General features: G+C 43.5%; 1 protein-coding gene across 1 annotated transcript in view; it reads right to left on the reverse strand.

Moving 5' to 3' along the window:
• The window catches only part of mphosph6 (M-phase phosphoprotein 6), a 62,058-nt gene that overhangs the window by 24,209 nt on the left and 18,633 nt on the right, over positions 1-19,216 (reverse strand). Inside the window, exon 3 of the mRNA XM_063067490.1 lies at positions 677-767. Within this exon, the coding sequence (XP_062923560.1) occupies positions 677-767 (91 nt within the window). The remainder of the gene's footprint in view (positions 1-676; positions 768-19,216) is intronic.

The raw sequence follows: 19,216 nt of genomic DNA on the forward strand, positions 1-19,216 counted from the left end.
CAAATCATTGTACATGCCGAAGCTACCTAGACGGAATATGAGGTGTTGCTCCTCTACACTGATGGTGACCTTATCATGGTAGAAGAGAAGGCCATGGACCAACATGTCAGACAGGAATAGGGATAGGAATTAAAATGGTTGGCCACTGCGAAGTTCCACTTTTGCAGGATGGAGCAGAGGTACTTGACAAAGTGGTAACCCAACTTATGTCGAGTCTCACCATTGTAGATTACAACAGACGACCCTAAGAGATTCGCGGGTGAAATGTTGCCTCACCTGGAAGGATTATTTGGGGCCCAGAACAGTTGTGAGAGTGAAGGTGAATGGACCAAGTGTAATATTTCTGTCACCTGCAGAGATAAGTGCCAGAAGAGAGATTAGTGGGAAGGGAAGAATGGACAGCGAGTTGGGGGAGGGGGGAATGGGGGAAGTATGTGTTTGGAGGTAGCAGGATCCTGTTGAAGATGGCACAAGTTGTGGACGACAGGGTATTGGATGCAAAGGCTTGTGGGTGTTAGGTGAGAACAAGAATAATGCCGAATTATAATATTTTAAGACTAGATATCCAGCAACACATCTTATGATGTTTATTTAATTAATGATGCTCAGAACATATGTTGGAGTATACAAGTCCAATAAAGTAATTTAGCACTCCAAACTGAAAACACCACCCTACCTCAATCTCAGGGTTAAAACCTTTAAAGGACATTCGGCCAAACAGCAGCTCTTCACATGGCACAAAACTTTTTTCTTCAATAATATGATTTCTAAAACAAATAAATATATTGACAACATTACTGTTAGGAAAAATAGAAAAACATCAATACAAAACATAAATATTTACCAATATAAATATTTTTTCTATTTTGAAAAAGAATGAGCAGATTATTCAGCAACAGAAACTCTTCATATTCATAAATTCATATTCTACTCTAACCAATATATTTAACGTTATTCATTGGACCTGCTTCTACTGATCTTTCACCCAGAGATGAGTTCCTAATAGGTAATGAATAGCAGGCTAGCCGCAGTCTGTGTATAAATGTGCCCTGGGCTTCTCTGCACTGCAGCACACATGTTCCAAAGGTGCTGTAAGTTATATGGTACTACATCCAACCTCCAGCTTTACTGAGCTATAGGGGTTGGATATGCTTAGTGTCGGGACTCCCACTAAATAACCCATAGCTAACATTTGAATGGAGTCAATGACTTCATGAAAAAGCAAAGCTTAGTTGATTTCTTTTGTTTAAAATTTTGATATCCAAGGTAAATATATTTTAATAAATCTTTTCATTTAAAACAGCTTTTAACTATGTAATTATGTTTCAACTATTTAAACATGCCTCCCACCAATCACAGGAGACAGTCAGAAATAATAGAAAAGGCAATATGATACCATGAACTGTTGGAAGGCTAAGAGGACAGCTGGGGATCTGTTCTCTGAGGCTTAGTTGCCAATTTGTGGCATTGATATGTTCAGAACATTTAGAGTTGTGCGGCCACAGAAACTAGTGAGTGCTGCGATCCTGCTGGAAAGGAGAGGATACAGGCAGGATCAAGTACCATCTACCCAATGCTTTTGCACCAAAATCTTACTTAAGATGTATTCTCTCCCCCTAAATTCAGGTCTCAAACATAAATCTTCAGCTGATAAACACAAACATTTATCATACATCAATTAACCAATTTTGTTTCTCTGTCCTAAACCATAATAAAAATGTTAAAATGAAATACCTAAGTAGTGAGGGTTTAATTACTGCAAAACTAGTCTATCAAGAGATGGGGGACTTTGACAATGGGTGTGGCAGATATGATGATGCTGAAGACAATACTGGAAGAGCCTCAGTCCCAGTACTTCACAAAAAGGTATACAAGTTCTGCAACCTTTTTGAATGTAAACAGAGACTGCTTTATGATGATACAAGAAGAGATTCATATTGGGAAAATTATAAAGAATTTAGTGGCATAGAGCAGGTATAGTGAGGGGGAGGGCCAATTTTATTCTCCAACTGCATGTGCAACTGTCGAAAACTGTTGCCTTATGTAGCACCAGGGGTTAGACCATCACCTTGGGGATGGTGAGGAACTTAGAATAGAAGGGAAGATACCTAGTTCTTGTGGATCCACATAGCAACCAACATCAAAGGATAAAGCAAGAAATGCTGCTGAAGATGAATGAAAGCCAAGAGAGCAATTTAATAAGTACAACCACTTGAGCCATGTACAATTTGGCATTCAGCCAACAGCTGAATTAAGAATTAAATTAATTTCAATTCATCAGGCATTGGTACCTGTACTGAGAAAGAAGGTGCTGTTCCAGTAGTATGGGCTCATTTGTATTATCCTGTAGTAAACTGAATAACAAAGATTACACAAGTAGATTTTTAAACAAAATACTGTCTGTGTGGAGGTGGTGGTAGGGGAAGATGCAGCTGAGGGCAGATTTAAAATGTTGGAAAAATGAATAGGCCTAAGGGTTGAGAGTAGTGAAATCGGTAACGATACCAAGTGTAAGGAAGGTATAGAGCATACAAACATAAATGTACATCACCAAATGGAAGTCAGAGCAGAATAATGACAAAGAGGCAAAACAAAGACATATGTTTTGTTACCTTAAAGTATTAAAACTAATTGAAAACAAAACAAGAACCCGGGAGATACATATGACATGGCAGTCTGATGACATATGCCATTCATATACAATTACACGTAACCCATAATGAATTATTTAAACAAGGAAAGCTTAATCATGCAATATATTTACAATATTACTCAAATATCTCTGAAATATTAAGTACATAAAGCCTCATTATATGTGTGCATTTTGCATTCCTAACACAATAGGAAAATTAATAGGGTAAGATGAAATAAATTAATGCGATCTATCAGCCTTTACAGAGTCATGGTTACAAGATGTTCAGAGATGTAAACACCTCAGAGAGTGTTTATGGCCAAAGATAAATGGACCTGATGATAGCATCCAGATATTTAATAAACAAAATCGCTACACAGTGATTGACTTTGTTGTCATTTTCCAAAATTCTAAAATGGTCCCTATCAATTGTGAGGTAGTAAATGCAACTCATTTAAGGAGAGAAAAAAAATGGGAATTTCAAACTTACTGGCCTCATGACTGTAGCAGGAAGAATAAAAGAAATAAGAGCATATGACTGGCAACAAGGAATTATGACATCATATTTGAGGTTGCAGCTAAATTAGTCGGGAAGGAGTAAATAGATGTGATGTATCTTGACTCTCAAGGGCCTTTGTAAAGATTATTATTCAAAATTAGAGCACAGGGGAATGGGAGTAATATATTGACATGAACTCAGATTAGCTTAAAGAAACATAAAAAGGGTATCAGCTATTCACAATCCACGCCTAGAAGGCACTGTCATTGTGAGAAGGATATAGAGGGCCTTCAGCATACACATACAAAGTGACTGGAGAGGACAAGGTAGAATTAGAATAAAATATTGAAACCATGAGGTCATGTACTGTGGTCATGAAATAAAAAAAGCAAAATAATTTTTAAATAGAGACAGGGAAATGTATTTAAAAGTAGGGATCACAACTTCAAAATAAGGGTCACAGACAGGAGGATTTTCCTCACCCAGAAAATCTTTGAAATTCTCTACCCAAGAGATCCAATGACTAGGTATACTAGAGTCTGATATATTTTAGTTTTAGTATAATGCTAAAACTGAGCGAAAAGATCAGCTATGATCTTACTTCATGTTGGTCAGACACAAAGGCCTACCCCTGTTTCCGTTTCTTAAGTTTTCATGTAATTAGGTTATTCATTAATCATTTTCATACACTGATTAAGGGCAAGGCGATAGATCATCTGGCATACAGTTAATTACTTCATAAATTACACTTTCGAAAACACAAATTTATAAGGCATTTACAATTCCTTTCTTCAAGCCAAATATGTAACATTGCATTAACATTTATTTAGACATTAGTCCTAAAATGAAATCATGATTTACAGAATTTATAAATTACCTACCAAATCAATTGTTATTTAAGGGAGCTCAAAGAAATGATTTCAAATATATATAATCTAAAGAAATGTACGAAATTACTTCTGACAGTTAAAATTATTCAGTGTCAGTATTTTGCATGCTAATCAGAAGCATACACAAAACAAGACAGACAAGACTGCTGTACTGAAATTGCTTTAGCAATTATTAGTTTTCTTAAAATGTCATTTCCAGGTCTATGGGCTAACTTTTAGGAGTAACAAATGTAGTCTTTGCAGACAAAAGTTTTATTAATTTTCTACTAAAGTCCTTATGTCAAATGGACATCACTGAAGAGACTTCCGAACAGCAAAATTAGACAACTGGATGACCCGAGATAACATGAATTGGACAAAAGACAGTGCAGATCATAATTTCTGTGTCAGGAAACAAGAAATTCAGTATCAGCAGGAGTGAAGTGAAAATCAGCATTAACAATTTTCAGTCATAATGCCACAGTTTGGAAGAAGGCCCTCCAAGTTCACATTGACCATCACACTAACCTTTCACCAATCCCATTTTTATTCTTCCAATATTTTCATCCAAATTCCCACCCCACACACTAAATTCCAGCACTCATTAATTAACCTGCATCCCTATAGGAGGTGGGAAAATTGTATGTGGTCTTGATGCATGTATTAGAATAATGGAGTTCTTCAAAATGCTCCTTCCAGTAGAAGCCTCTGCTTCTATTACATTTTCGGCTCTCAGTGGGGCAAATCCACGGGTACTTAAGCTGTAGCCTGCCATCACAGCAATCTACAGAATCCATACATACCATGCTTTAAAAAAAAGATAAAAGATTAGCTTTATTTGTCACATCTACATCGAAACATACAGTGAAATGCATCACTTGCGTTAAGGATGTGCTGGAGGCAGCCCGCAAGTGTTGCCACGCCTTCAGCACCAACAATGCATGCCCACAACTCACTAACACTAACTCAGAGGTCTTTGGAATGTGAGAGGAACCACAGTACTCGGAGAAAACCCACAAGGTTACAAAGGAAACATACAAACTCCTTGCAGACAGTAGCAGGAATTGAACTCTGATCTTAAACTTGTGTGCTATGAAACATTACGCGAACTGAAATGCCCCACATTTTTGGTTCATGTTTATCTGAATACTTAGGTTCTAAAGATAGGGTATATGGCTTGGAAAAGATTTTTTAATTAAGGTATAGAATAGAAAGACATGATATCAAATGTGGAGCCAATAGATGCCTCTGACATAGTGGAATCGGTAGATGGAATTTTATGTACATGACTTAGGATGCAGAGATTTGGGTTCAATGATGTGTATATACAGTGTAGAGGCAAAACTAAACCAAAGACCAAAACAAATGCTGCTAGCCTGTGACAGCTGGAGTTGTTATATTTGCATGGCACGCTTTCATCTCCAAAGATTGCTCCAAAAGTCAAATCCGTCATTAGAAATAAGCAAACACACAATCTTGAAGCAAAGAAACTTAAGTATACCTAAATGTAAGCTATGCACTATTCAGTGTTACCTCAGCGGTCAGCCAAAGATACGACTTCCGCCAGTCCCAAGCTACAAAATGCCATGAAATAAGCAAGAATACATAAATTATTCTCTTCATCTTTATCATGGCCCCACTCATGAGACTGGTAGTGGTTGTCTCTTGGGGTCCATTGTGCAGTCATCTGTGGATATGCATGTGGCTTCGGAGGCCAAAGGCCAAAGCACACATGCGGTTGCAGGTTGGACATGGAATGGCGGTTGTTAGAACAGGTCAATACACAGCTTTGTGGCGACGGTCTCGTGCTGCTGCAAGGTGCTGATTTCCGTCATCCTCAAAGTCAGATGCAGCTTTTCTGGTCAGGGCATGCCATGCAGCCCTGTCGGCTGCGGACTTCTCAAGTTGCCGAGGCTGGAGGCCTGCTAATTTGATGTAAGATTTCAGACTGTCTTTGAATCTTCTTTTGGGGCGGCCCTGATTGTGACTATCATGCTTAAGCTCACCGTAGAGCAGCTGCCTGGGGATTCTCGTTTCACCCATGCAGATTACATGGCCAGTCCAGCGTAGCTGGGCCTGGAGGATCCTTGCCTCAATGCTTGTGCTGTTGGCTCTGTCAAGGACTTCCTGGTTGGTGATTCGGTCCTGCCATCGAATCCTCATGATCGACCGCAGAGAGCGCATGTGAAACTGCTCCAGCTGTTTGATGTGCCTGCAGTACAGGGTCCAGGTTTCGCAGCCATACAAGAGAGAGGTGAGGACCACAGCCTTGTACACCTTGAGCTTGGTTGAAAGCTGAATGTCCTTGTGCTCCAGAACTTTGACACAGAGTTTCCCAAGTGCCTGGCTGGCTTTCTGGATCCTTGCTATAATCTCTTTGTAAAGGGATCCATCACAGGAGATGGTGCTTCCTGGATACTAGAAGCTCTCCACAGTCTTCAGGACAGTGCCATTGATGGTGATGCATGGCTGAGGAGGGTGACCGTTTGGTGCAGGTTGTAGGAGAACTTCTCCCTTACCGAGACTGATTGTCAAGCCGAGCAGCTTTGAGGCTGCGGAGAACTTGTCCACAATTGTCTGCAGGTGGTTCTCCTGGTGGGCCATGAGGGCCCAGTCATCAGCAAACAGGGCTTCAGTGATGAGCCTCCTCAATATTTTGGTCTTTGCAGCAAGGCGTCTCAGGTCAAACATCGATCCGTCTAGGCAATATCTTATGTAAGTACCCAAGAATTTACCTCGGAGAGGCTGGTTGGAAGCTCGGTTTTCGGACGGATGGACTCAGTGTTGGCTGCGGTCAGCTGCTTCCAAGGCATTGGCAAGTTGACGGTGCCTGGAGGTTTATGGAAGGGAGTTTCTCCCTTTTGCCGCCTGCTATTGGGGACTTGGGAGTCGATCGACTCGGGGACTTTTGAGACTTTATTTACTGTGCCCATGGTTTGTTCTTCTTATGGTATTGTTTTGCACTGCTGTAACTATATGTTATAATTATGTGGTTCTGTCAGTGTTAGTCTTTGGTTTGTCCTGTTTTCTGAGATATCACTCCGGAGAAACATTGTGTCATTTCTTAATGCACGTATGCATTTCTAAATGACAATAAAAGAGGACTGAGTGTTCTCATAATCTAATCTAAAAAAAAAGGTCTAGGTCCTTAACAGCATGCTTCAGCATTTGGGTGAAGAAGAGGTCGAAGAGCACTGGTGCTAGAATGCACCCTTGCTTCACGCCATTTGGGATGTTGAAAGTCTCAGATGAGGAACCATCGGAGAACACTTCTCCTGTCACGCCATTGTGGAGCAGGCGGATGAGTGCAGTGAATTTCTGTGGGCAGCTAAGCTTTCTAAGGATGATCCACAGCGCATTTCTGTTGACTGCGTCAAACACCTTTGTCAGATCAATGAAGATAGAGTATAATGTCATGTTCTGTTCCACGCACTTCTCCTGTATCTGTCTCACCGCGAATATCATGTCGACAGCGCTGCGTTCGGGACGAAAGCCACATTGCGACTCGGGAAGGTTCTCTTCTGACACTGTAGGAATCAGTCTGTTGAGGATGATGCGAGCGAGGATTTTTCCGGCAAAGGAAAGTAGTGAGATGTCTCTGTAGTTCCCGCAATTGGTCCTTGAACCTTTATTTTTGTCGAGAACGATTATCGTTGCGTCTCTGAGGTCAGGGGGCATCTCTTCTTCTTCCCAAATGCTAGTCAGGGTGCTGTAGAAAGCCTCAAATGATTCCTTGCTGAGTGCCTTGTACAGTTCAGCTGGTATTGCCGGGCACCTTGCCACTGCTCTTGACTTCATAGCTTTCTTGACTTCATCTATCGAGGGAGGATAATTTAGTTCTTCGTGAATAGACTGTTGGGGGATTTGGTCCAGAGCAGACTTGTGGACCGATGAAGGACAGTTCAGGAGCTGGCTGAAATGCTCTTCCCATCTGTGTTGGATGCTCTCTTTGTCCTTTAGCAGTGTGGTTCCATCAGCGGACAACAGTGGAGATGAGCCAGATCTTGAAGAGCCGAAGATCATCTTGATGGAGTTGAAGAGCAGCTTCGAGTTGTTATCGGTGAAGCGTTGCACACCTCCAGCTTTCCTATCCCACCACAGGTCATGCATCTTGCGAATTTCCCACTGGGCATGGGCCTGAAGGGACTTGAATCGGTCTATTTTGGGAATGGAGCTTGGGTCGTTTTGCCACTCCATGAATGCTTTGTTCTTCCTGTCCAGGAGATCTTTGATGGCACTGTCATTCGCATCGAACCAATCTTGGTGGTTCCGGTCCTTGGGGCTGAGGGCTGATTTTGCTGTCTCTGTCACCGTCTCTCTAAACTGATTCCACTTCTGGGTTGGCCCACCAGTTAGTGGTCCATTGGCAGACAGCTTCTCATCAAGGGTAGTCTGGAACTTGCGAAGATTAGATTAGATTAGATTAGATTATGAGAACACTCAGTCCTCTTTTATTGTAATTTAGAAATGCATACATGCATTAAGAAATGATACAATGTTTCTCCAGAGTGATATCACAGAATACAGGACAAACCAAAGACTAACACTGACAGAACCACATAATTATAATATAGTTTCAGCAGTGCAAAACAATACATAATTTTATGAAGAACAAACCATGGGCATGGTAAAAAATAGTCTCAAAGTCCCCGAGTCGATCGACTCCCGAGTCCCCGACAGCAGGCGGCAAAAAGGAGAAACTCCCTGCCATAAACCTCCAGGCACCGTCAACTTGCCAATGCCTTGGAAGCAGCCGACCACAGCCGACACTGAGTCCATCCATCCGAAAACTCCGAGCTTCTGAGCAGCCGCTCCGATACAGACTCCCGAGCGCCATCCTCTGCCGAGCGCCTTCAACCTCACCCTGGCCGCTGAAACTTGCAAAGCCGAGGATTCTGGGCCTTCTGCTCCAGAGATTCCGGCTACCACACAGTAGCAGCGGCAGCGAAGCGGGCATTTCAGAACTTTCTCCAGATGTTCCTCCGTACTCTCACGTCTGACTCCATCAAATCAGAATTGTGCACGGTCCCCTACTTGACAGATTACGGATATCATTCGTTCACCGGAGAGGCTGCACGCGCTGCCGTCACGCCGCCATCTTCTTCTCCAAGATACAGCAGCTCGTGGCGGTGTTAAAAGCTGTTCTGATGAACTTAGGGCGCTTAGGATGGTGGGGAGCAATACGTAGCTACACTGTGGTGCGGACAAGCCTGTGGTCAGTCCAGCACTCCGCTCCTCGCATGGCTCTGGTGATGAGGACGTCCCGGATGCCTCGGCGATGTACTATAATGTAGTCGATCATGTGCCAATGTTTGGACCTTGGGTCCATCCATGTTGTCTTGTACTTGTTCATCAGCCTGAACACTGTGTTTGTGATGAGGAGGTCATATTCTGCACATTTGCTAAGGAGCAAGAGGCCGTTGCTGTTCATATTGCCAATACCATGTTTGCCTAGAACCCCTTCCCAGCAACTGTGATCGCAGCCTACTCGGGCATGAAGTCACCAAGCAGGATTAGTTTGTTGTTGGCAGGACTGAGCACAGAACAGAGCTAAGCTTGGCATAGAACTGTTCAATGGTCTCGTATTTGCTGATCATGGTGGGGGTATAAGTGCTGATGACTGTTGCGTGACGTTTGTGGCTGAGGGGCAGACGTAACCACATAAGCCTTTCGTTGATTCCCATGGGCAGGTCGGAGAATTATTTCAGGAAGCTGGACTTGACTGCAAATCCAACTCCATGAATCCTCTCTTCAACTTGCGCTTTTCCTTTCCAAAAGAAAGTGTAGCTGCTGGTGGATTCAGTCAGGGATCCTACCTCCGCAAGCCTGGTTTCACTTAGGGCTGCGATGTCGATGTTGTAGCATGAAAGTTCCTTGGCAACCAGAGGACTCTGCCTCAGAATCTAGAGACATCCATTTATAATAGAGATTAGGAGGAATTTCTTCAGCCAGAAGATAGTGCATCTGTGGAATTCATTGCTCAGATGACTGAGGGGCCAAGTCATTGAGTACATTTAAAGTGGAGGTTGATAGGTTCTTGATTAGTCAGCATTAAAGGTTATGGGGAGAAGCCAGGAGAATGGGATTGAGAGAGATAATAAATCAGCCATGACATGATGGAATGGTGGAGAAGACTTTATGGGCCGAATAGCCTAATTCTGCTCCTATGTCTTATAATTGGTGACTAGGAGGGATACATCCAAGCTTTGGCATTTCATGTGCTTGCTGCCCTTGTTGTTGGTGTTAGAGAACCCAGGGTTGAGAGGTGCTGTCTGAGTAGCCTAGGAAAGTAAATGCAGTGCAAAGCAAATGATATGCTCTGTAGCCAACTTGTGTTGGTGGTGATATGAATATATATTTGGAGAGGTTGGCTTGCTTATTAGCTTAGGCAGATTGTGCTTGTCTATTATTGCCACTTCATTGAAGATCAGACATTTTATGTGTAATTAATACACACAATCAGGTAATTGCAAAGGGTTCACGAACTTTTTCTTGCAACGTTAGATGCTACTTAACCCACTGAGTATGTTGAACCAGTGACAGCACTTTTATTTTGGCTCCTGACCTCATACTAGATCAGATTATGAGAACACTCAGTCCTCTTTTATTGTCATTTAGAAATGCATACATGCATTAAGAAATGATACAATGTTCCTCCAGAGTGATATCACAGAAAACTGGACAAACCGAAGACTAACATGACAGAACCACATAATTATAACATATAATTACAACAGTGCAAAACAATACCATAATTTGATAAAGAACAGACCATGGGCACGGTAAAAAAAAGTCTCAAAGTCCCGAGTCGATCAACTCCCAAGTCCCTGATAGCAGGCGGCAAAAGGGAGGAACTCCCTGCCATAAACCTCCAAAGCACCGACAACTGCCGATGCCTTGGAAGCAGCCGACCATAGCCGACACCGAGTCTGTCCATCCGAAAACTTCGAGCCTCCGACCAGCCAATCCGATACAGCCTCCCGAGCGCCTTCAACTTAGTCCCGGCCGCCGAAACAAGCAAAGCCAAGAATTCGGGGCCTTCTGCTCCAAAGATTCCGATTACCATACAGTAGCAGCAGCAGCGAAGCGGGCACTTCAGAGGTTTCTCCAGATGTTCCTCCGTACTCTCACGTCTGTCTCCATCAAATCAGAATTGTGCACGGTCCCCTAATTGACAGATTACAGATACAGGTGTCCCCCGCTTTTCGAACGTTCGCTTTACGAAACCTCACTGTTACGAAAGACCTACATTAGTTACCTGCTTTCACTAACAGAAGGTGTTTTCACTGCTACGAAAAAAAGCAGCGGTCAAAAAAAAAAGCAGTGTGCGTCCCAAGCAGCCGCTCCTCCCCCAGATTCGGAACTGCATTCTAGCTGGCATTGCTTAAACACGTGCCTGTGAGCAGCTGTTTGCAAGATGAGTTCTAAGGTATCAGAAAAGCCTAAAAGAGCTCATAAGGGTGTTACACTTAGCGTAAAACTAGACATAATTAAGCCTTTCGATCGTGGTGAACAAAGTAAGGACAAAGTGAGTTTGGTTTGTGGAAGCTGACGAAGATGATGTTGAAGAGGTTTTGGCATCCCATGACTAAGAACTGATAGGTTAAGAGCTGATGTAATTGGAAGAGGAAAGGATAACAATCGAAACTGAATGCAGTAGCGAACGGACCGAAAGTGAAGTCATCCAGGATCTGAACATGAAGCAACTGTGTGAATTTTCGCTGCAATGACAAAGTACGACTTCAATTTTGAAAGGGTACATAGGTTTAGGGCATATTTGCAAGATGGTTTGAGTGCTTACAAAGAACTGTATGATGGAAAAACATGCCAGGCTAAGCAGTCAAGCATAGTCATTTTTCAAGCCTTCCTTCCACATCAGCCACAGCAGATGACGAACCTCGACCTTCGACATCGAGGCAGGCAGACATAGAAGAAGATGACCTGCCTGCCCTAATGGAAACAGACGACAATGAGATGACACCACAGTGTCCCACCACCCCAACCACCGGGCCGCGGACCGATACATTGCTGCAGAGAATGCAGTGGTAGCCGGGAGGCACCTAGCGCATCTTTAATAAAAAAAAGCCGAAACAAACAAGCTAATTAATTAGGTGCCACCCAACACGTAAATGTCGGCCCAAATCAGAGCCGATTGCGTCGCCTCTGATCTGGGCCGACATTTACGTGCCGGGCGGCACCTAATTAATTAGCTTCACACATCAAAGTTGCTGGTGAACGCAGCAGGCCAAGCAGCATCTATAGGAAGAGGCGCAGTCGACGTTTCAGGCCGAGACCCTTCGTCAGGACTAACTGAAGGAAGAGTGAGTAAGGGATTTGAAAGCTGGAGGGGGAGGGGGAGATGCAAAATGATAGGAGAAGACAGGAGGGGGAGGGATAGAGCCGAGAGCTGGACAGGTGATAGGCAAAAGGGGATACGAGAGGATCATGGGACAGGAGGTCCGGGAAGAAAGACGGGGGGGGGGTGACCCAGAGGATGGGCAAGAGGTATATTCAGAGGGACAGAGGGAGAAAAAGGAGAGAGAAAGAATGTGTGCATAAAAATGAGTAACAGATGGGGTACGAGGGGGAGGTGGGGCCTAGCGGAAGTTAGAGAAGTCAATGTTCATGCCATCAGGTTGGAGGCTACCCAGACGGAATATAAGGTGTTGTTCCTCCAACCTGAGTGTGGCTTCATCTTTACAGTAGAGGAGGCCGTGGATAGACATGTCAGAATGGGAATGGGATGTGGAATTAAAATGTGTGGCCACTGGGAGATCCTGCTTTCTCTGGCGGACAGAGCGTAGATGTTCAGCAAAGCGGTCTCCCAGTCTGCGTCGGGTCTCACCAATATATAAAAGGCCACATCGGGAGCACCGGACGCAGTATATCACCCCAGTCGACTCACAGGTGAAGTGATGCCTCACCTGGAAGGACTGTTTGGGGCCCTGAATGGTGGTAAGGGAGGAAGTGTAAGGGCATGTGTAGCACTTGTTCCGCTTACACGGATAAGTGCCAGGAGGGAGATCAGTGGGGAGGGATGGGGGGGACGAATGGACAAGGGAGTTTTGTAGGGAGCGATCCCTGCGGAATGCAGAGAGAGGGGGGGAGGGAAAGATGTGCTTAGTGGTGGGATCCCGTTGGAGGTGGCGGAAGTTACGGAGAATAATATGTTGGACCCGGAGGCTGGTGGGGTGGTAGGTGAGGACCAGGGGAACCCTATTCCTAGTGGGGTGGTGGGAGGATGGAGTGAGAGCAGATGTACGTGAAATGGGGGAGATGCGTTTAAGAGCAGAGTTGATAGTGGAGGAAGGGAAGCTCCTTTCTTTAAAAAATGAAGACATCTCCCTCGTCCTAGAATGAAAAGCCTCATCCTGAGAGCAGATGCGACGGAGACGGAGGAATTGCGAGAAGGGGATGGCGTTTTTGCAAGAGACAGGGTGAGAAGAGGAATAGTCCAGATAGCTGTGAGAGTCAGTAGGCTTATAGTAGACATCAGTGGATAAGCTGTCTCCAGAGACAGAGACAGAAAGATCTAGAAAGGGGAGGGAGGTGTCGGAAATGGACCAGGTAAACTTGAGGGCAGGGTGAAAGTTGGAGGCAAAGTTAATAAAGTCAACGAGTTCTGCATGCGTGCAGGAAGCAGCGCCAATGCAGTCGTCGATGTAGCGAAGGAAAAGTGGGGGACAGATACCAGAATAGGCACGGAACATAGATTGTTCCACAAACCCAACAAAAAGGCAGGCATAGCTAGGACCCATACGGGTGCCCATAGCTACACCTTTAGTTTGGAGGAAATGGGAGGAGCAAAAGGAGAAATTATTAAGAGTAAGGACTAATTCTGCTAGACGGAGCAGAGTGGTGGTAGAGGGGAACTGATTAGGTCTGGAATCCAAAAAGAAGCGTAGAGCTTTGAGACCTTCCTGATGGGGGATGGAAGTATATAGGGACTGGACATCCATGGTGAAAATAAAGCGGTGGGGGCCAGGGAACTTAAAATCATCGAAAAGTTTAAGAGTGTGAGAAGTGTCACGAACATAGGTCCCTCCTGGTACTTATCTGTGTAAGCGGAACAAGTGCTACACGTGCCCTTACACTTCCTCCCTTACCACCATTCAGGGCCCCAAACAGTCCTTCCAGGTGAGGCATCACTTCACCTGTGAGTCGACTGGGGTGATATACTGCGTCCGGTGCTCCCGATGTGGCCTTTTATATATTGGTGAGACCCGACGCAGACTGGGAGACCGCTTTGCTGAACATCTACGCTCTGTCCGCCAGAGAAAGCAGGATCTCCCAGTGGCCACACATTTTAATTCCACATCCCATTCCCATTCTGACATGTCTATCCACGGCCTCCTCTACTGTAAAGATGAAGCCACACTCAGGTTGGAGGAACAACACCTTATATTCCGTCTGGGTAGCCTCCAACCTGATGGCATGAACATTGACTTCTCTAACTTCCGCTAGGCCCCACCTCCCCCTCGTACCCCATCTGTTACTCATTTTTATGCACACTTTCTCTCACTCTCCTTTTTCTCCCTCTGTCCCTCTGAATATACCTCTTGCCCATCCTCTGGGTCACCCCCCCCCATCTTTCTTCCCGGACCTCCTGTCCCATGATCCTCTCGTATCCCCTTTTGCCTATCACCTGTCCAGCTCTCGGCTCTATCCCTCCCCCTCCTGTCTTCTCCTATCATTTTGCATCTCCCCCTCCCCCTCCAGCTTTCAAATCCCTTACTCACTCTTCCTTCAGTGAGTCCTGACGAAGGGTCTCGGCCTGAAACGTCGACTGCGCCTCTTCCTATAGATGCTGCTTGGCCTGCTGCGTTCACCAGCAACTTTGATGTGTGTTGCTTGAATTTCCAGCATCTGCAGAATTCCTGTTGTTTTAATTAATTAGCTTGTTTATTTCAGCTTTTTTCTTAAAGATGAGCTGGGTGCGTCCCAGCCACCGCTGTACCCCTGCATTGTTCGCGGATCAGTATCGGTTCGGTCCATTGCACCACCCCAACCTCCGACAACTCAGCCTAACACAGTATCATCAGTGTGCTCGGTGCTGTCTTCCGAATTCCGGTAAGGGATACTACACTGTACATACATTATTTCTACTTTATATAGGCTGTGTATTTTTATGTTTTATTTGGTATGATTTAGCAGCGTCATAGCTTAAAGGTTACTGGAGAGAGTGTTTCTGCGGAGAGCGCTTATGTGAGATTTTCGCTATGGAGAACAGTGCGGCAATGATTGGAGAGAAGTAATCCTACTTTATATAGGCTGCGTATTTATCTTATCATTCCTGTTTTTACTATATGTTACTGTTATTTTAGGTTTTATGTGTTATTTGGCATGATTTGGTAGGTTATTTTTGGGTCTGCGAACGCTCACAAATTTTTCCCATATAAATAAATGGTAATTGCTTCTTCATTTTATGAACCGTTTCATAGGAACGCTCTACCTTCGGATGGCGGGGGAAACCTGTACCATTCATTGGAGAAGCTGCACACAATGCATCGCGCTGCCATCTTCTCCTCCTCCTATTCAATCAAATGTTTCTTCTACATAAGAGATAGTCACTCTCACCTCAGGAATTCACCTCTTTCATGCACACTAAGGCTCTCTTAGATTAGAACAGAGAGATCTAAACAAATTACAAAATAAGTACAAGTATGACAGTGGCAAGGAAGTGCCTCATGAATGCACTGCCTATGACATATTCTATCATTTTGCTGATGGTTCAGAAAATTGATTGGACAATAGTAAGCCTGATTAGATTTATCCTGATTTTTCTGAACAGGACATACTTGGACAACTGGGTAGACATTTGTATTGTAATTTCTGGAACATCTTAGCTAAGACAAGGTCAGGTTTCTAGTACTGGAGCTGGAACGTTGTCTGGTCCTTTTGGCTTTGCTATATTCATTGCTTTCAGTTATTTCTTGCAGTTATATGGGCTAAGTTGAATTGGTTTATGTCTAGCCTTTAGATGGTGGTGATCTTGTGAGGAAGCTGAGATGGATCCACTTGACACTTCTGCCTAAATATGGTTACTAATGCTTCTACCTTGTTGTTGAGACTTGCGTGTTGGGCCTCACCATTTTTTGATTATGGCGATATTCTTGGAGCATCCTGTCAGCTACAATTGCCCACCACAGCTCATGACCAGATGTGGCACAACAGCAAGATTTTAATCTGATCTGCTAGTTGTGAGATCACATAGCTTTTTCCAGTTGCATATAATTTTGCTGTTCAGTACGGACCAGTCATAGCTTCACCACAATGGCAATTTACTTTCAGGTTTATCCATAATTTTAATAAATTTATGAAGCATACATTATGCATCAAAGAGATTCTTGGTTTCTGTGGCAACTGAATCAACTAGTCAGGCTGAGAGACTGAATCCTAAACATGATGGAAACCCGTGCAAATGGAGATTTAAAAATAACGGTATAAACATGATTTAAAACAAAACAACAGAATATGCTAGAAACACTCAGCAGATCAGACCACATCTGTGGAAAAGGAAAATCAGTTAACATTTCCCAAATTTCTCAAATATGTTCACATCAAAGGCTGAATCAAAGGTGGTGGTGAACCAGTATATAGGAAGGAAATTGAAAATCTGGCCAAATAGTGCCACAACCTCTTATTCAATGTTAGCTGATTATTGACGTCAGGGAGAGGATCAGCAACTTTAAATTCCTTGGTGTTATCATTTCAAAGGGCCTCTCTTGGGCCCAGCATGTGCAGCAAGTGCAATTATGAAAACAGCACGGCACCGCCTCCTTAGGAGTTGCAAAGATTTGGCATGACACCTAAAATTAACAAATTTTTATAGATGTGTGGTGGAGAGTATACTGAATAATTGCATCATAGCCTGATATGAAAACACCAATGCCGTTGAATGGAAAATCCCACAAAATATAGTGGATAAGGCTCAGTCCATTACTGCTAAAGCCCTCCTCACCATTGAGCACATCCACATGAAGCAATAATGCAGGAAAGTAGCATCCATCATTGGGGAATCACACATGTCATGCTCTCATGTTGCTGCCATCAGGAAGGTGATACAAGAGCCTCAGGACTCACACCACCAGGTTCAGGAACAATTATTATGCCTCAAACATCAGGCTTTTAAACTAGAGGGGATAACTTCACTGAACTTTACTTGCCCTATCACTGAACTGTTCCCATAACCTATGGACTCATTTTCAAGGACTCTTCAACTCATAAGTGTAAAGCCCTGGTTCATATTTTTTACTGTTATGCTGCATGTATTTCATTTAGCAGTTCTGTAAGTGCAGCTTGTTTTCAGCTTGCTTGGGTTACTAAAGAGGAAAAAAATGTGTACCATCCAATTAGGATGGCAGAGCTGACGGGAGGTTTTTTTTGGTTCGGCAGGAGATGAAGAGAGAAGGCACGGGGGAGAGCTGGTCGTAGGATACGATCCGGTGGGAGACCCGGTTGTTCAAGATGGATTGCACGCAACGTTGGGAAGGTGGTGTGTTGTTTCATGCTGACTGAGGGCCCAGCTCATGAGTAAGAAGTTCAAGATGACCACCAACTTGTGCACATATGACTCTATAACTAAAATAGGCCCTTTTCTTTTTGTTTTTTTTTAAACTATCCTTTTAGTTAAGATTCATTAATATAATCCCTTTAATCGTATGCAGTGTACTGTCTGTTATTTTATGGCACTAATTTGCAATAGGGTAGCAAATTACACAGCACCCACACAAACCGGGGTTTGGTGCAGGAGAGCCGTCTCAGTCCCATGAGTTTGGCGGGACCAGAGAGTGTTTCCCGTAGACTTGCATAGCCAAGGAAACTGGGGGTTTCATATTATATTATATAAAAAACAGATATTGGTAGAGAGCGAGAGAGCGAGATATTTCTTTCTTTTTGTATTTTCAGTTTATTGCTTTTTGCACACAGGTTGTCTGCCCTATTGTTGCAGTCTTTGATTGATTCTATTTTAGTTACTGGATTTATCGAGTATGCCTGCAAAAAATGTACTTGGTGACATATATACATATGCGCAAGGGTTTCTTCTTTCATGAGGACATGACTAAATTTCATGGGGGGGGGAGAGTGTAAGGGTAATAAAATGGCTTCTTTGTTATATTATAATAAAATGGCTTCTCTGTAATGTTAACTGTAGCAGCTTGTTTGGGATATAATTACTGATGACAGGAATAGTATTCATTTGCTAACCAATTGGGATAGATGTTATTCTTTCTTGTGTGTCTGTAAGCTACTGTTTTCGTGGGCTTTGGGGCAGAGGCGCGATGGGGACAGACAGAGGAGACGCGATGAGAGAAATGCTGTAAGCTGGGCGAGGATCGGACCCAAGAGGGGAGTTCAAGGCCCTGGGCTTTTCTGGAGGAGAACCGAAGAGGAGGGACGTGCTCTGGTCGACCACTGTGGTTGGTCCCAGGCGGCAGATCGAGGAGGTCAGAGGGGATCGAATGGTGGAAAGAAGGCTCCATTAATTGAGCTCCAACAGTTGTGCACGATGTGGTTGAACTTTGATAAGTCTGGCGCCTTTTACTTTGCTTTTATATTGTATCTCTATTAATTAATTAGTTCCACTAAGATCTATAAAGTGTAATCTGTAAATCATACATTGTGTGCTGTCTGTTAATTGGCAGTGTGGGGTACATCACACGGCATCCACACAAACTTGATTACCCAGTTTGGCGGGGCCGATGGCTGCTCCCCCTAGACGAAAGCGAGCTGAGCAAGCCTAAGGCTTACCAGGAGGCTACATATACTTTGATACTAAATGTACTTTGAAGTTTGATTGGGGCCCAATATAACCACCAGAAGCAACAAAATACAAATGTAGTTTACATGGACACTAAGGATGGAATTAGAACAAGGGAGAAACTATTATTTAAATTATGAACATCCATACTGTTTATCTCGTGTGATTTTTTTTTTCCTTTCTGAAGAACTGTGCACCTCTTACTGCATAGGGAGATAATAATGATTTGTTCTATGCCACAATGAACACATAATACAATGAATATTATTTCCTAGTAATAAACTGGGAATTAATCTTACATCCCACTGATAATTATCTGATCAAGCTGCTGCTGTGATGACATTGTAGCTATTGATGCATCAATGCAAGTATCAATATGGAAAACTGATCACTTTTTTGCGGCAAACAAAACATGTCTTTAAAACAAGTTAACAAAATCCAATACAGGAATGCAT

The sequence above is a fragment of the Mobula hypostoma genome, chromosome 14 (genome assembly GCF_963921235.1).
Source record: "Mobula hypostoma chromosome 14, sMobHyp1.1, whole genome shotgun sequence".
NCBI lineage: Eukaryota > Metazoa > Chordata > Chondrichthyes > Myliobatiformes > Myliobatidae > Mobula > Mobula hypostoma.